Consider the following 15,212-nt stretch of genomic DNA (forward strand, 5'->3'; position numbering starts at 1 on the left):
TTACAGTCTGCACACTCACACAGGTGTTCTCACTTATTTTACCTAATTAGACTTTTCAAGACTGAGTGGGTGTGTACAGACTGCGCTTCATTGACTTCCCTCTGTTGTACGTGTTGAGAGGTCGGGTAAAGGATGGGGCAGAGTCTAATCGACCGGACTTAAAAGAAAATACCTTTTCACTGACTCACTGGAGGTAAGTGAATTGTCAAATTAATCACGTCTCATCCTAATGATGCAAAAACATGGGGACATGTATGTTGGAGAATATTATGTTTAACAAGACAATCTATAGTCAATCAATCTGTTGCGTGTTTCCCCTGCTGTGTTAGCAATTAGCCGCCAGAACAGAGTAGATGTACTCTGAACGCTTTCCTATGATAAAGGAATACATTAAAGTTCTAATTAACTTAGTGCCAGCTCTGCCTCACATCAAATAGTTACTGATTAGGACATCAAAGCAGAACTCAGTCACCCTTTTTTTCCAGAATTGTAGTTAATTATTTTTGCTGGTGCCACTAATGAGTGTGCCTCCACTGGTTCACAAAGGTTAAATCTGATTAATTGTGTATCTACTATGTAATTCAATTGTGAACTTGAGACATTTTTTGTTTTATTTTGAAAGACTAGTGTGGTATAGCATTGTCTGTCTTGACTGAACGAGAATTTCAAAGTTAATTCACCGTATTTTAAAATCATGAATGTTCGTTACCCTCTATTGGTCGAAATGGGGAACTGCAACCATCAATTAAATTGGTTGCTAAAACGTACAGTAATAAGCGTAATAAGTGGTGCATAAGTTTATGTTAGCAATGAATAAACTGAAATAGCTGCAAAGTAAGAAAAAATAATTGAAAAATGAAATAAAATGGAGATAGAAAACAAGTTGCTCCCCGATTCATATAGAAACTAACTCCACAATTACTCATTGATAAGCAGTTTATCTTTCAAATTAAATTCTGACCAAATTACATAAAGGATTTAACTCAGATGAATAACTGTTTTCATAACAGTTAGCTCACTTTCACCAAGCTGAACTGGAGAAGCATCCCAGTGGTCACCAGTGTGTAACTGCAATATGTTAAATTCTTAAAATTTGCATCAGTGCATACATGATAGCGTAATAATACTTCTGGGAAAATACTTTCAAAATATAATTCCAGGTCAGTTCTAGTTCGGTCATTTGACCCTCGTCTTTAATTGGGTAGTTCCTTTCTTGTTTATACGTTTTCATATATTGATCTCTTGGGCTAATTTCACTAATTAAGTTTGCTGCAGTTCCTCTCACTGTAATCATAAGGAAATTGGAGGGTGGTAAACAACACTATTAACAATTAAATCTAATGATAATTTTTGTTTGATAATGGCAGTTTGGTCACTGTATTTTGAAAGGATTTACCGGAAGTCTTCATATAATATCATCTGCGCATTGATGCTAGTTTTGTTGCAGTTCCCGAGTGCAGCCACTAGAGGGCAGTGAACGCCTCTCTCTATTAGCACTGATGACTTTCTCACTGTGTAGCTACCACGGCTACAGCCCGGCTGCTAATTCATCCCTTGTTTCGATTTATTTATCTCTAAAGCTTCGTGTCAGCGTTTGAAAATGCATTGGTTTCCAAAAATATTAAATGTAATGCCAAAGGAAAGTGCTGTTTTTCGCAGGAAGACAAACTAATATCCTACATGAAGCCTACATTTAAACGGATATTGGATTGTTTCAGTGGTCGTTTTTAAAAGCATCTAAAAGACTTTTCTCTGGTCGCCCACAGCAACACGTCCCTCTGCTAATTTGCTGCTGCTCCTTGTCAGATCGGGAGAGAGCTGATCAGAATCGATTATAAGTAATGAACCGACTGTTCGTGACTACCTCACACAACCCCACGTCAATAAAACCTGAACTGTCCCTTTAATATGAGACTCTGTTTATCTGAGTGAGTTAATAATTACTGGTTTTTACTGCCATCCAGTGGCCACAGAGATAAACTGCAGCACCTGATCCATTTTTGAGGATTTTGTGATCAGATTCATGTGCAACTCATTTCATCATAGTGAGATTATTACAAGCAACAATAGCAACATCTGCATTGGTGGTCATTGTATTATTAAAGGCTGTTTCCTGGGGAGGAGACCGGTCTCCACTACGTGACAACTCTTCTTCACTGTTATTATTTCAGGGGGGTTTCGTCGCATCTCTCTGCTCCTCCGCGGACTGTGTCTGCACCGATGCTTCCTTCGCTCTGGTGGAAATTAAATGACAATTAAAAACAAAAAGGAAATCCGAGTCGCAGCGACAACGTACGGAAACTGTTCTGTATTCTCGGCCATCGAATCACCGGCAGGTCAAAGGCTTTTTTTTTTTTTTATCATAGTCTCCGTTAGGATGTCATCATCTGAAAATGCTGCGTCACATGAAGGTATGTGGACTTATGTTATCACACTAAGTTCATGATCTGAGCAGCACTGCACCAGTGTACTGTGGCCCACTACACACAAAAACAACAGCAGCTATTTAAATGATCATACATGCTTTATGAAACCTAGTCCATAAAATATAAACTGGTATAAACGGTGCCTAGAACATGATGTAGTGTCTGCTTTAAATAGGCCAGATAATGACTGCAGCCAGGAAGGGAAATAGTTATTAAAAAAAAAATAGAAAGATGTTAAAATGCTTGTACTTGTGCATGACTGTATTTCCGCCACAGCCTGTGAAGCATCACCTCCTGCAGCAGAGGCAGAACCTCTGAGGATTGTTCTGTTGGGGAGGACGGGAACAGGCAGAAGCTCCTCGGGCAACACCATCCTGGGCAGGTCTGCGTTCTGGGTCGACACCTCCCCCTGTTCTGTCACCGCCCAGTGCAAGAGGCAGACCGGGACAGTAAATGAGCGAAGCATCTCTGTGATCGACACTCCGGGGTTCTTCCACACAGGGCTTCCCCCGCAGGAAGTCATGGCAGAAGTGGGGCGGTGCGTCGTCCTGTCCTCTCCGGGACCCCACGCCTTCGTGGTGACCCTGCGGCCCGGAAGGTTCACACCGGAGGAGAGAGACGGCTTGGAGTGGATCAGAGCTACATTTGGGCCTGGAGCCTCCAGGTTCATCGTGGTGCTGTTCACCTGGGGGGACCAGCTGCAGGGCAAACGCATCAAGGACTTCCTGGAGGAGAGCCAGGAGCTGCTGGAGTTTGTCAGCAGCTGCCACGGCGGGTATCACGTCTTTGATAACAGCGAACAGGTCAAGACCACGGAGAGCACACAACAGGTGGCACAGCTACTGAAGAAGGTAGACAAGATTGTGGCAGACAACGGAGGCGGTTGCTATAGCAACGAGATGTTTAAGGAGGCTGAGAGGGCCATCAGGGAGGCACAACAGAGGATTCTGGGAGAAACAGGACCAAGGGTGGAGTCCCCTCAGAAGGAGGCCGAAGACAGAGAGGAGCAGGGACCAGAGTTGGAAAGGCGGAGGAGGAGGGAAGAGGAGCAGAGGAAGAGGGAGGAGGAGGAGGCCAGGAAGAGGGCGGAGCGGCTCTTCTGGTGCGAGCTGCTGACTGCGCTGGGGAAAGGCGCTGCAGAGGGAGCAGGGATCATGGAGAAGGACAAAGGGAAAGGGAAAGCTGTGAAGAAGGTGAAGGTGGTGGAGAAGGCGGCGGCTCTGGCAGCAACGCCGCTCTCCATCACTTCTGCTGCCAAAGCGGTGGGAGGGGCTGTGAGAGAGGGAGGTAAGGTGTTATACAAACACCGAAAAACCTTCCTGCACTGATGGGAAACGTGCACTTCAGGATACAAGGACAGAGAAGTGACTGTGTGAAACTTCACTTTTTCCACTGTGTCTTGGTTTAACATTGACCTTATGCACCAGCACTTTCAGACCATAATGTTAAATAAGAATGCATGCATATATTTGTGTGTGTGTGTGTGTGTGTGTGTGTGTGTGTGTGGACTGTAAAAAAACACACACCTCTGAATAGAGAGAAATCACGTTATAATAAAAGTAATGTCATAAAAACAGTGTGCAATTCAACTTTCTGCCAGTAACACGTTTGCAAGTGTCAATCCTTTTGTATATCAAAGCTTTTACACAAATTCAAGACCCTCCACTGACATTTTCGTACTTCTCTTTTCTGCGTGACAACAGAACAGTTCAGTCAGGGAGACGACCCCGGAAACAAATTGATTAGCCCTTTTTCTCCCATGAAAGAAACACTGAAATACAAAAAGACAATAATGAAGAGGAAATAGTAAAAGTTAACATATTTGGCAAAGAGGAAAAAATAAAGTTAGCACATAGCACAGTAAACTATTCAGGGAGGGTCTAACATTACAGAATAGGAAGCCACTGTGAAAGATTATAGATGAGAAATTTACAAATACTACAGTATTTGTCTTTACTGCAAATCACTGGGCAAGATTGAGTTTGGATAAAATGTAGGAAACTTTGATTTGAAAGTCTGGGGACTCTTACAGCTGTAACACAGGATGCACTGGTGCTGACAAACGCTGCAACCTCAGGTACATCTCTGTGGATTCAACAGGGGGGACAGTAAGCACAAATACAGTTTCCATAGTGTTACTAACTTGCCTGAATTTAAATTCCATGTGCACATCAAGTGTAACATTTGCATTTTATGAAGAAAAAAAAACAAAACAAAAACTCCAAACATAACATCACAAACTTCTGAGCACAACAGAGCATGTGCGAATACACACTCGCAAACACACAGACTCTCTCTCACACACACACACACACACACACACACACACACACACACACACACAAGCTACCAGTCAGACAGAAAATCAATTTCTAGAGGTGCACTCATTTCGGTCTACAGGAAGATGTCAGACCATTAGTCCCATCGCGAAACACATGTACAGTTGAAGGGAAAGGTCTGTGTTCAGATGCTGAGCTGTAGCAGGCACAGATGGTCTCTTTTTAAATGGGCATCGGCAAACTCATCTTCGCTTTTCCTCGAAGCACTGCAGACAGGCGGGGGACAGAGAGGGACAACGAAAACCGGGTGTGAGAGGAGAGTTTGACCTCGAAAACCACGACATTTACATTTCCTCAAACACTATTCCCAGTCACCACTAAACATCTCATAACAGACAATAAAGTCTTTACAGAATACAATGGATGGAAACAGCTCACAGCTGGGCGCCTGTAAATGTTCAGTAAATAAATCAGTTACATTGGAGTTTTTTATTATGAAGGAAAATGATCAAACATTTGCAACATCTACCACATTTAACCTCCTAATGTTGGACTTCTGCACTTTGTTGACCACGTGGCTCAAACTGTTCAGATTTTGATCTCTCACAGATTAAAGTGTTGAGCAATTCGTCAAACTTCCTGTTGGTCGTAGCTCTATAGATAAGGACTATACATATAATTACTACAAAAACAAATTAATTATGTCAACGAAAGTTCAGGTGTAGGCTTCTAGTCTTCTCCCGCTGATCTAAAGGCTTCATTGTTGTTATGCTGAATCATCCCCCTTCACAACAGTCTACACTCACCCCTTGTGACGTAAAGGTAGAAGAAGTCGCAGTAGAAAATGGTCTGCACGACGCCGGACACCACCGCGATCTGGTCAAAGAAGCCCTCCGTGTGGTAACGCCACACCCAGTTGGCTATGTAGAGGGCTCGGTAGAGGCCCAGGAAGAACAGGTAGTGGGTGGTGATGGACTCGGCCTCGCCGGTCTTAGTGATCATGAAGAGTTGCGGCATTATGGCCACCGCCTCCAGGAAGATGGAGAAGGTCCAAAGGACCTGGGTGGAAGTTTCAAATGGAGATGTTGAGAATAAATGTGAGAAGAGGAGTTTTAATTAGGCAATCTAGATGTAAGTATAACATCATTAAAACTTAAATGAATAAGAAATCATTTTGTGTATTTACCTCCATTGGGGTGAAGACGTAGTTCTCCAGGAAGGACAGTCCGATGACCGGCACCAGCAGGAACTCCACGCGGAAGGTGTCGTTCTCCGAGTCGTACGAGTTCCTGAAGCGCATGTAGATCAGGTATACAGTGGCGTAGGACATAGCCAGGAACACCACCTGAGACCAGGGACAAGTATTGATTATTGGTCTTGAACATCCACGAAAACAAAGCAAAACACTGATAGCAAGACACTCGGGCTGTCAGTGGTTGTTTTTACAGGTCGAACTCACTGCTCCCCCGTGTGTGTGTGTGTGTGTGTGTGTGTGTGTGTGTGTGTGTGTGTGTGTGTGTGTGTGTGTGTGTGTCTTGGTCTTCAAAACCTTAACCCTACCCCTGTTCAGTGGGCAGGGCTTCTGTAACAGTCTCGTAGCTACAGTCAGCACTGAGGGTTAGGTTAAGGGTGAGGTTTTTTGTGCACGTTTAACTGCACGTACACACACACACACACTTACCTTCATGACTGTGTTGTAGGCAGAAATGAAGGCTGTGAACAGGTCAAGGTACCGGGTGGTGAAGACGAGTGCAAACAGCACCTGAGACTTCCCAGAGATGCCTAAACAATTAAAACAGACAATTAAAATGAGAAGTAGATAAACAAATATAAATAAATATGTTCATAGTGAAGGAGGGAGAGTGCAAGGAGATGCATTATAAATGAGATTAATCACTGCCTAAGGCAGAGGACTGGTCACTTTGAGTTCCTGAGCAGCTCACTGACATGATAGGAATGAGCTGTAAGTGCAGATGTAATTTGCCTGAAAGATGCAGGCTGCTGCATCATAGGTGGAGCATGCAGCAGATTGCTCCATTAACACTGCCACGTAGTTTTCACTCCTGAACAACTACTCAGCATTATGCAAAATACAGTTCCGGTAAACTTCAGATTTAGCTTGATCAATACCACTGTGTTGTTAACTGCTGCGCGCTGCCACAGAGAGGCCGTGCGTGGGTTGTCAAGAGAGTCAGCCTACCAGCACAGGATCTGCTCCTCCATATCTTCAAGAGGAGGATGATGATAGCCGCCAGATGTGACACGTCACCCGCGAGACGAAAGACATTCATGTTGTTGATGTTCCGCGTTAACAACAAAACCTGAACGCAGCAGCTTCACGGGCCTTTTACACGTCCACAGCAGACAGGGCAGAGTTGTTGAGCCTCGGACACAAACTCCGCGCGCGTCAACAAAAAAAATGAGACGAGATTAACAAAAAAAAAAAAGAAAAGAGAAAGAAAAACAGGCTGCAACTCTGTCAGGTCGCTCGTTGGCTCGTTACCAAAGTGCGCGTGGGGACAAACAGGTAAACAGTGTATTTATTCCGCTCGCGGACTCAGCGTTGTGTGCAGCGTTTCTTAGAGGAAAGTTGATTCAGAGGAGGTGACGTGGCTGACAGCTCAGACAGCAGGAACCAGCGTCAAGCGGACCCGGATCAAGCGAACGCACGGTCTTCCGCTTCTCATTTTCTTTCAAAATAAAACTCGCACCGGTCAACACCCTCACTTCCGTTTGGCGTTTACCCATAAGATATTACCTTTCTGTCTAGAACAGTTACCTGTGTTAAGTTCAACACGTTTAGCATCGGTAAGCGGTGCCAGGCGATTCGTTAAAAGACGTCACCATTTTATTTTGAAGGCGAAATCCCTTTATATCCAGTGTTGATTGACTTTCTGTGGCTAACTTGATGCTGCTTGGACTAATGGCCAGATATGTGTCCGGTGGCTCATCCTCAAGATTATTGCTTTCATTAAACAGCAGATGGCGATAGACTGTAGGGAAATAATACATTTGAAAACTACTCTCTCTAAATTGGTCATGGTTTAAATGAATCATACATTAAAATTTACCTGTCTCCAGGCTTAGATAACATTACATGAATACATGCTTAATTAAATGTAATTAGATGCATAAATGTAATAAAGTAATTAGATTGTGTGTGTGAAACAAACCCGAGCAGATGAAATTAGTGTTTCAGTGGATGATGAACTGCCTGTAAGACTAATGTAAAAACATCTCATTCCCCCCTGCACTGTAAAAAAGAAAATCCTAATTTTACAGAAAATAACTCTTAACTTAATAACTTAAGTTTTCTAACAGTAATTTTCTGTTTTTTAAAAGTGTACAAAAGTCCGTAAAATTACAGAAATTATCTGTGAATTAACAGCCAAACTTCTATTTTAAGCATTATGCCAATAATAATGAATTACATTTATTTCCCATTTTTTGTAAAGAAAAATTACTATTATTTATACAGTATTTTTTCTGCTTTCTTGAAAAAGTTTGTGCATGTGAAAGAAAATTGTGCTTGTGGCAAAGAGATTTCTATTTGTTTGAAGTCTCAATCAAAACTGAACTAATGATCAGTGGTGAGGTTCAACAGAGACAGAGGGAAAGAAGAAATGCTTTTGTGGACGTCTGTACAGAGATCAAGAGCAGAAAACTAAAACTCAGTGAGCAACATTCCCAATGTGAGACACTGACAAGTAATAATTTTGATCCTTGTCACTTCAGTGTCACACTGTGGGAACTTGACCAGAGTTTTACAGTTTTCTTCTCTGTATCACGACACAGATGTTGACAAATCACTTTCTTCTTTTACAGTGTCTTTGTTCAACCTCAACACTGATCGTTTGTGGAGTTTTGATTCAGACTTTCAACAAATACAAATCTTTTTCTCGCAATTGTTTCACAAACTTGAATTTCTCATGCAGATTTATCTTACAGGTTTACAAAGGTTGATTTACAACTACAAACATTGGAATTATTTGTGAACATGACTTTACAAGCTCAGAATCATTTTGACCCTAATTTGAGCCTAGGTACACATAGTTACAGTAACAAGAGTTTTGTTTCCTTAACAAATCAGACACAGCAAGTTTCCAAACAAGTATTTTAATATTCAAGCCAAATATTAATAATCACATCCACATTGTTTTCTGATGCATTTGATATGACAACAACTTAAATGTATTAAACATTTTAACTTATATTAAACATTTAACTATGATCTGTGTGGAAATACAATTACACAAAATACAAACTTTTAATAGAAATTAATTGAGAGATTTGAGCCTAAATGTGTGGGGTGGAGTAATGTGCATGACTTACCATTTCTTGCTGGGCAAGGCGTGGTTCTGGCCCGAGGTGGATTCTGCCATACCTATAAAAACACAAGGAAAAATAAGGACAAGCAGCTCCTCTTGACTATGAAATGTTTTTGAAGCAGTCTAAGGACTTCACAAGATAAAAGATGTATCAATCATCCATTTAAACTTCATTTACCATATACTGTAAAAAACAAGACTTTGACTAAATCTGAACAAATGATACATGTACATGTGAAGAAGATATACACACACACACACACACACACACACACACACACTGAAAGAGGAAGAGCTTCTGTCTATCTACACATGCAAAGCACAAAACTGTAAAATGTGGTGCTCAAAATTCCTGCAAGTGTGTGACACTGAGGTTACAAGTAGAATTTGAATTCAGGTGTGAAAATAGGATCTAAATACTTGTAACCTCAGTGTCAAACACTTGCAGATTTATGAAGGCAAGGGGATACTGCAGGACACATGGATGGTCCTTGGCAGGCTATATCAACATGAGGACGGGATGATGACATCATCACAAAGGCAGACTCAGAAAATAAGGTTTATTGCCAAGCAGGTTTTCACTTACAAGATATTTGGCTTGGTGTAGTATCCAATTAACGTATTCAGAGGAAATAAAAAGTAAAATACTGCAACAGTCAAAATATCCATATATAAAAACACCACCACACAACTATGAACAAATCTGTTTTAGACAAAACTCCTGCTGGGCAAGATGTGCAAAAGGTATTGATTAGGGGATGTGCAGAAGATCACAGTATAGACAATATCTATCATGTGCAGGGATAATACCTCAAGGTGTTGATGTAATGTGGTTGATTGCTGAGGCCGGATGCAGAAGAAAAGGCAGGTGCTGGTCCATCATTGGTGAAAATTAAACTGGACTTCTGGTCCTGATACAGACAAACATGTGATAGGACAATTCCTTTAGATCATACAAGTTCTTTATATTCAAACCTGTTAGATCGGTTGTGTGAGTATAATAAATTGTGAGCAGAGATATGAATATGCAAGAAAATAAAGACAGTATGAATATTCTGAGATATATACAATGTGAACACTAACAGTATGAATTTTATGAAATGTAAATGAAGGGTAAACAACCAGAGGTATGATAAGAATTCAGTGTACACGCACTATATAACCAACATATTCAGTAGTACAAATATGGATATATTGTAAAATACATAACCAATATAGTCACTGGTATATTCATTTTTAAGAATCAACGGTATGGACGTGTATATACACTGGGGGTCTGATTTAATCAGTGTTATAAACAAGTCTTACTTTTAAAAGTGAATGACAGCATGTTACTCACCTAGATCCTCCTCACTGTGTCTAGACTCTCTGCCGATAGTGAGACAGGTGGAGGCGGTATTGCATCTCTACTGGCTCAGGTCCTGATGAAGACAGGTATGCTGAAATCTCCGGAGTAACTAATGTAAAGTGGTTACAACATGTTGAACTGATCGACGTGTATTCAGTCGGTCTACTGGGTCCATACAATCTCAATTTACAGTCGTCATTTACAACCGCTAGTAACCAATAAAACATCTGTCGTTGCACTGATTATACTTTTAGCTAAAGAGCCAACATGATGCTACTCACCTGGCTAACAGGAAAGTTGCGAGCTCGGCATCAAACCGCACCTCTTTACTCTCAGGAGCTTCTCCAGCGACGGGAAGCCACACCAAGATTTACTCGTGTTGCCTCTTTTCTTTGCTGTTAAACGTGGTTTCTTGTCGGGAGCGGTCCTGCGGGATACAGATGAATATTACCTTTTTAAGAGGTTCAGCCATTCTTGCGTTTCTGTGATGCTAACTTCAAGCTCTGCCGGAAGTTCTTCTTCGTGGGACTGAGGGCAGACTTGACGCGCCACTGACTCACACAGCCTCTAGTGTCACAAAGTGGTATTACAACACAGGTCGGTGCTGGTTCATTTCAGTAGATAACTGAAAAAGAACAGATGGAGGTCTTGATCATGACATTATCACTGTGGCTGCTTCACGCACTGTTGATAGTATACCAGCTGTCAGGACAGGTGCATGAATACCTGCTTCAGTTGAGGACTCCTGTGTATGAATTTACAGTATTAAATGACAAACCCCTACAAGATAATGTTCTAGTATAGATTGTGTATTGAACTCAATACAACAAGATACCAGCGAGAACAGGAGACAGAAAATAAGTTAATGAGATAAACCTGAATGTTTTGCTGCATGTAGGAAAATTCTATCAGCGACTGACTAATAACATGAGAGTGCGATAAGTTAAACTATATTTATCCTTGTCCTGCAAATGTTTACATGTTTGGGACCAGGTACGGTTAGCATAACAAACACTAAGTTACCCGCTAGCTAGCTAGCTAGGTTAGCAAAGCGTTAACTGTCTCCTGTTCTCCGGTCAAAGCACGTAGGGAAAAAACGCAGTAGCTTTTTTTTACTAGCATCATACACATTAAAACTGTAGGACGTTCAGAAAATAAACATTTACTTACCGAAAAAAAACTGTATATAATCATCATCTCTCCAGTTTGTTAGTGACGAAGAATGAGCCATAATTACTGTGAACCGAAAACTCATTAAAACTAAATAACTAACAGCAAAACTGTCGGTAATAAATTATTCCTCCACGGACAAATATTGAGAAAAATAATATTCAACACAACTAATTCAATACGAAACGCTCACGACCCAAGCTCTCCTCGGGTGATCGATCCTCCGGTGATCGACCTCCCGGCCTGCCGCGTCATATGATCAATCATTGCAGACCAGGTATATCAATCAAACAGATACTGAGCACCTGTCTGTATATTCTACTCATTGTTGTTCAATAAAGTTTTGTGAGAAAAAAAAAAAAGGTATATCAATCAAACAGCCACGCCCCCCCAAAATACCTGTTTTTAATTTAATTAATTAAATTAATTCGGTGATTATTTTTCAGATGGACCACCAGAACACTGAACAAAAAGTGTGAATTTAGCCCATCACACAGTAATGAGTTCCGGAAAAAATTAATCGACTGAGTATTTCATGAGAGAAGTTGGTGTTTCTATAATGAGTGTTTATTGGAACCAGAGTTTTTTGGAGCCCGCCCCCAGCGGAACCTCGGTGGTGTTGCACATTAAGGCACTTCCGGGTTGGCTTCACTTTTCAGCCCCTAATACTGAAGAGAAAAGAATCTCAGAGAGTTAACTGATAGCTGGAGATTACTGGCAGATGAATGAACCATGACATTCAATGTAAGATATAATGAAAAATACATGATGATCAACCAACTGCAGCAGTTGAGCGATGCAGGTTAGCACGTTGATCGTGATGAACCACATCCATTCCTAGAGGGCCTTTTGAGTTCCTATACTCACATCTAGCCTCTCAGAAATGAAGTTCCTTCGCATCTTTTTTCCCCCCATTCTTGCAATGATCCTTCCTCTTAAAAGCTTATATCGCCCAACGTGGGGCTCGAACCCACGACCCTGAGATTAAGAGTCTCATGCTCTACCGACTGAGCTAGCCGGGCGTGCGATACAGCAAGATACCTCATGTGAAAACCAAAAACATTGCTCACACAATACATATTTCAGGACACAAAGTTATGCTTTGATCAGGAAAATCTGCAGAAGATTATTGCTAATTCTGAAGAGAAAAGAATGTCAGAAAATTGTAACATCAAATTTCAACCAACAGATGTCACCACTTCTATATGCAAAACTTTGCCCACTAGGTTTTTATTCCCAATGATCATTTGTACTACCTGTTATCTGATGTGATAGCGATTATTTCATGTAAAACGGTTCAGCAGACTGTTGAATGAAATGATGAATGATATAAAGATTTTAATCCGTTTTATACAGTTTTTTACTTTTTCTTCCAAATCAAAAGGTTTACTTTACAATATTAAGCATGTGTTAATATTTCATTGATTGACACTTAATTTTATTATAAGGAAAAAGTTTCTCTGCATAAAATCTGAAACTTGAGAGGATTCACTTTATTGAAGGTGTTTGATCATAATAAATTAGGAGAAATCTGTAAAATAATTTTTTTTTCTCTGTAGAAATATTAATGAAACCTTCTGTAAATGTATTGTTTTTACACTTTATTTGAATTAGGATATTTTACTTTAATTTTACAGTAATTTGACAGTTTTTTTTATGTGTGTGGGGAGGACGTTTCAAGTCTTCTCCAGCTGTGTGACGAGCTGTTTGTATTTCTGTTCTTCTGGTTTGAATGAGACTCAGATGAGTCTGTAATCAGGTGTGACATATGTGGTTCTGCAAACCAAATCTTTTTGAATCTTTGTGCAAATACGCAAGAGACTTTTATTGTAGCACAATTGTACTCATGCTTTTCAATATTTTAAAATACTCCCCACCCTCTCTTCTTCTGACATTTCTGCTCCACCTACCTCCCTCTCTTTCTTCCTAATCCTGCTTTCTGAATCACTGTCAGAACCTAAAACCACTCACCCTCCGTTTCTCATCACTGGGCGTCTCCCTTCACATCACATCCCACCGTCTCCACCTCCTCATTCGTCCTCCCTCTTCACAGTAATCCACAAATTGCAGCTGAATTCTGGCAGGGCACGCATCCTGCTCCTCTACATCCTACTCTCACATTTGATGCGGTAAAATCAGCACAGGGCACCTGAGATTACAGAGGAAACGCTTTCAGCCTACTTAGAGTGCATCCACGGTGGTGCAGAGAAGTGAGGGGGCACCGCACACCAACGGAGAGCACACGGCGTCTTCATAAACCCCTGAAGCATCCTGCACACAGCCGGGTCCCTTTATGTGTCACTAGGTTGTTCACATTGAGTATTTATTCTCAACCACAAGTGTTTGTATTATTCGAAATCTAAGAATGATGCATGAACAATGAAGAGGGACGATGGTATAGCCAGTGTATATACAACATGTGCAATAAATGAGTCTCCTGTGGGTGATTTATTTCAGACAAGCATGTGGATGAGCAGAAAATGGACTGTAGAGGACGTCCTCTGACCCATATGTAGGCTACTGTAATGAGGGTGTGCTGAGCAAAAGGTTATGGGAACTAATCTGACACCCAGGCCCGATTAGTAGCTATTTATACATCCACACAGTCCAGTCTGCCCTGAGGAGTGTGTCTGCCTGGTCACCTCCTCCCTATAGCTGCTGGACTCTGTGACTGTCTGATCAGTCTGTGTTTTTTGTTTTCACTGTGATGATACCCACTTATTTAGTTTCTGATCCTTTTCAAACCCACTGACGCTCCACGGCGAAGACTCCTCTCAGCTGTGGGCCCTGACACTGTAGTGGGTGAAGGCTGTGATTATCTGTAAAAATGAGGCTTGGGGTAATTAATAGGTGTAATCATTTTGACAATCACACAGAGTTCAAATTAACCACCTGGAGCTTCTCTTTGAAAGCTTGTGCATTAGAACGATTTTCTAGGATAATATGTTCTCTACAATCTGAGGGATATTTAAGGCTTTAAAGCATCTTTGTTTGACTTTTACATCGTTTGGATTTATATCAAAAGCCTATTTATCAATGACAGACTTGCTTTTATCCACTGGGAAGGACTTACATGGTGGATTTTGGGTTTGGGAGCAGCTATGAAGAAACATTTTCTGATGTGTGCGCTGCGGTTAGGAGTAAAATTAGACCAGAAATAGACTTGAAACAGTCTCTTCATGAAGCGTTTTCAAGGTCTGGAACAAAGGAAAACTATCACAGCACATTTCCACTTTCTTTCCAACTTTCCATACTCCACAATCCAAGAAACAATGAGTGACAGCATCAGCACATTCCTCTGTTCAGGTCGGCCGACCCGCCACCAGCCAGCTGCACCCATCATTCATGTCTGTCCTGATTAATGCAATGCTAAACTGTATTGAATTAGGCAGCAGTATTTATAGTTGTGTTGACTTGACCTCATCCTCGACAGCAGCGTGGTTTCCCTCTTTGTGTCCTTCTTTCCCTCATGAACTCCCTCCGTCTGCACTCAGAGTTTTTGTTTGCTGTTTACTTCACTGCTGCTGCGAACACACTGCACCGTGTCTCCACCCGCCCCCTCGTTCCTCCTCTGTGAAATTGTCATATGGGCAGATGTAAGACCCACATCCCTATTCAGGGGAAGACATTTTGAAAAGAAGCACCCCCCCCCCCCCCCCCC

General features: G+C 41.4%; 2 protein-coding genes and 1 non-coding gene across 4 annotated transcripts; 1 reads left to right on the top strand and 2 right to left on the bottom strand.

Moving 5' to 3' along the window:
* The first annotated feature begins 10 nt into the window (after positions 1-10).
* LOC111673769 (GTPase IMAP family member 7) lies at positions 11-4,000 on the top strand. Its single transcript, XM_023431633.2, has 2 exons — positions 11-2,411; positions 2,703-4,000. Exons 1-2 carry the CDS (start codon positions 2,249-2,251, stop codon positions 3,752-3,754), a joined length of 1,215 nt encoding a protein of 404 aa, XP_023287401.1. The 5' UTR covers positions 11-2,248; the 3' UTR covers positions 3,755-4,000.
* On the bottom strand, positions 3,960-11,692 carry kdelr3 (KDEL endoplasmic reticulum protein retention receptor 3). Of its 2 annotated transcripts, XM_087170026.1 has the most exons (6): positions 11,552-11,692; positions 9,038-9,089; positions 6,387-6,487; positions 5,892-6,050; positions 5,512-5,764; positions 3,960-4,971 (listed from the first exon to the last, which is right to left on the bottom strand). In XM_087170026.1, exons 1-6 carry the CDS (start codon positions 11,576-11,578, stop codon positions 4,928-4,930), a joined length of 636 nt encoding a protein of 211 aa, XP_087026152.1. In that variant the 5' UTR covers positions 11,579-11,692; the 3' UTR covers positions 3,960-4,927. The 2 variants fall into 2 exon arrangements, with proteins under 2 accessions (XP_087026152.1, XP_023287404.1); XM_023431636.2 differs by lacking the exons at positions 9,038-9,089; positions 11,552-11,692 and adding an exon at positions 6,906-8,022.
* Positions 11,693-12,500: 808 nt separating this feature from the next.
* trnak-cuu (transfer RNA lysine (anticodon CUU)) lies at positions 12,501-12,573 on the bottom strand. The gene has a single exon. It is a non-coding gene; the product is annotated as a tRNA-Lys (tRNA).
* Positions 12,574-15,212: the final 2,639 nt, after the last annotated feature.

The sequence above is a fragment of the Seriola lalandi genome, unplaced genomic scaffold (assembly GCF_002814215.2).
Source record: "Seriola lalandi dorsalis isolate HSWRI2012SDOR001 ecotype SW California unplaced genomic scaffold, Sedor1 jcf7180002054926, whole genome shotgun sequence".
In the NCBI taxonomy this organism is placed as follows: domain Eukaryota; kingdom Metazoa; phylum Chordata; class Actinopteri; order Carangiformes; family Carangidae; genus Seriola; species Seriola lalandi.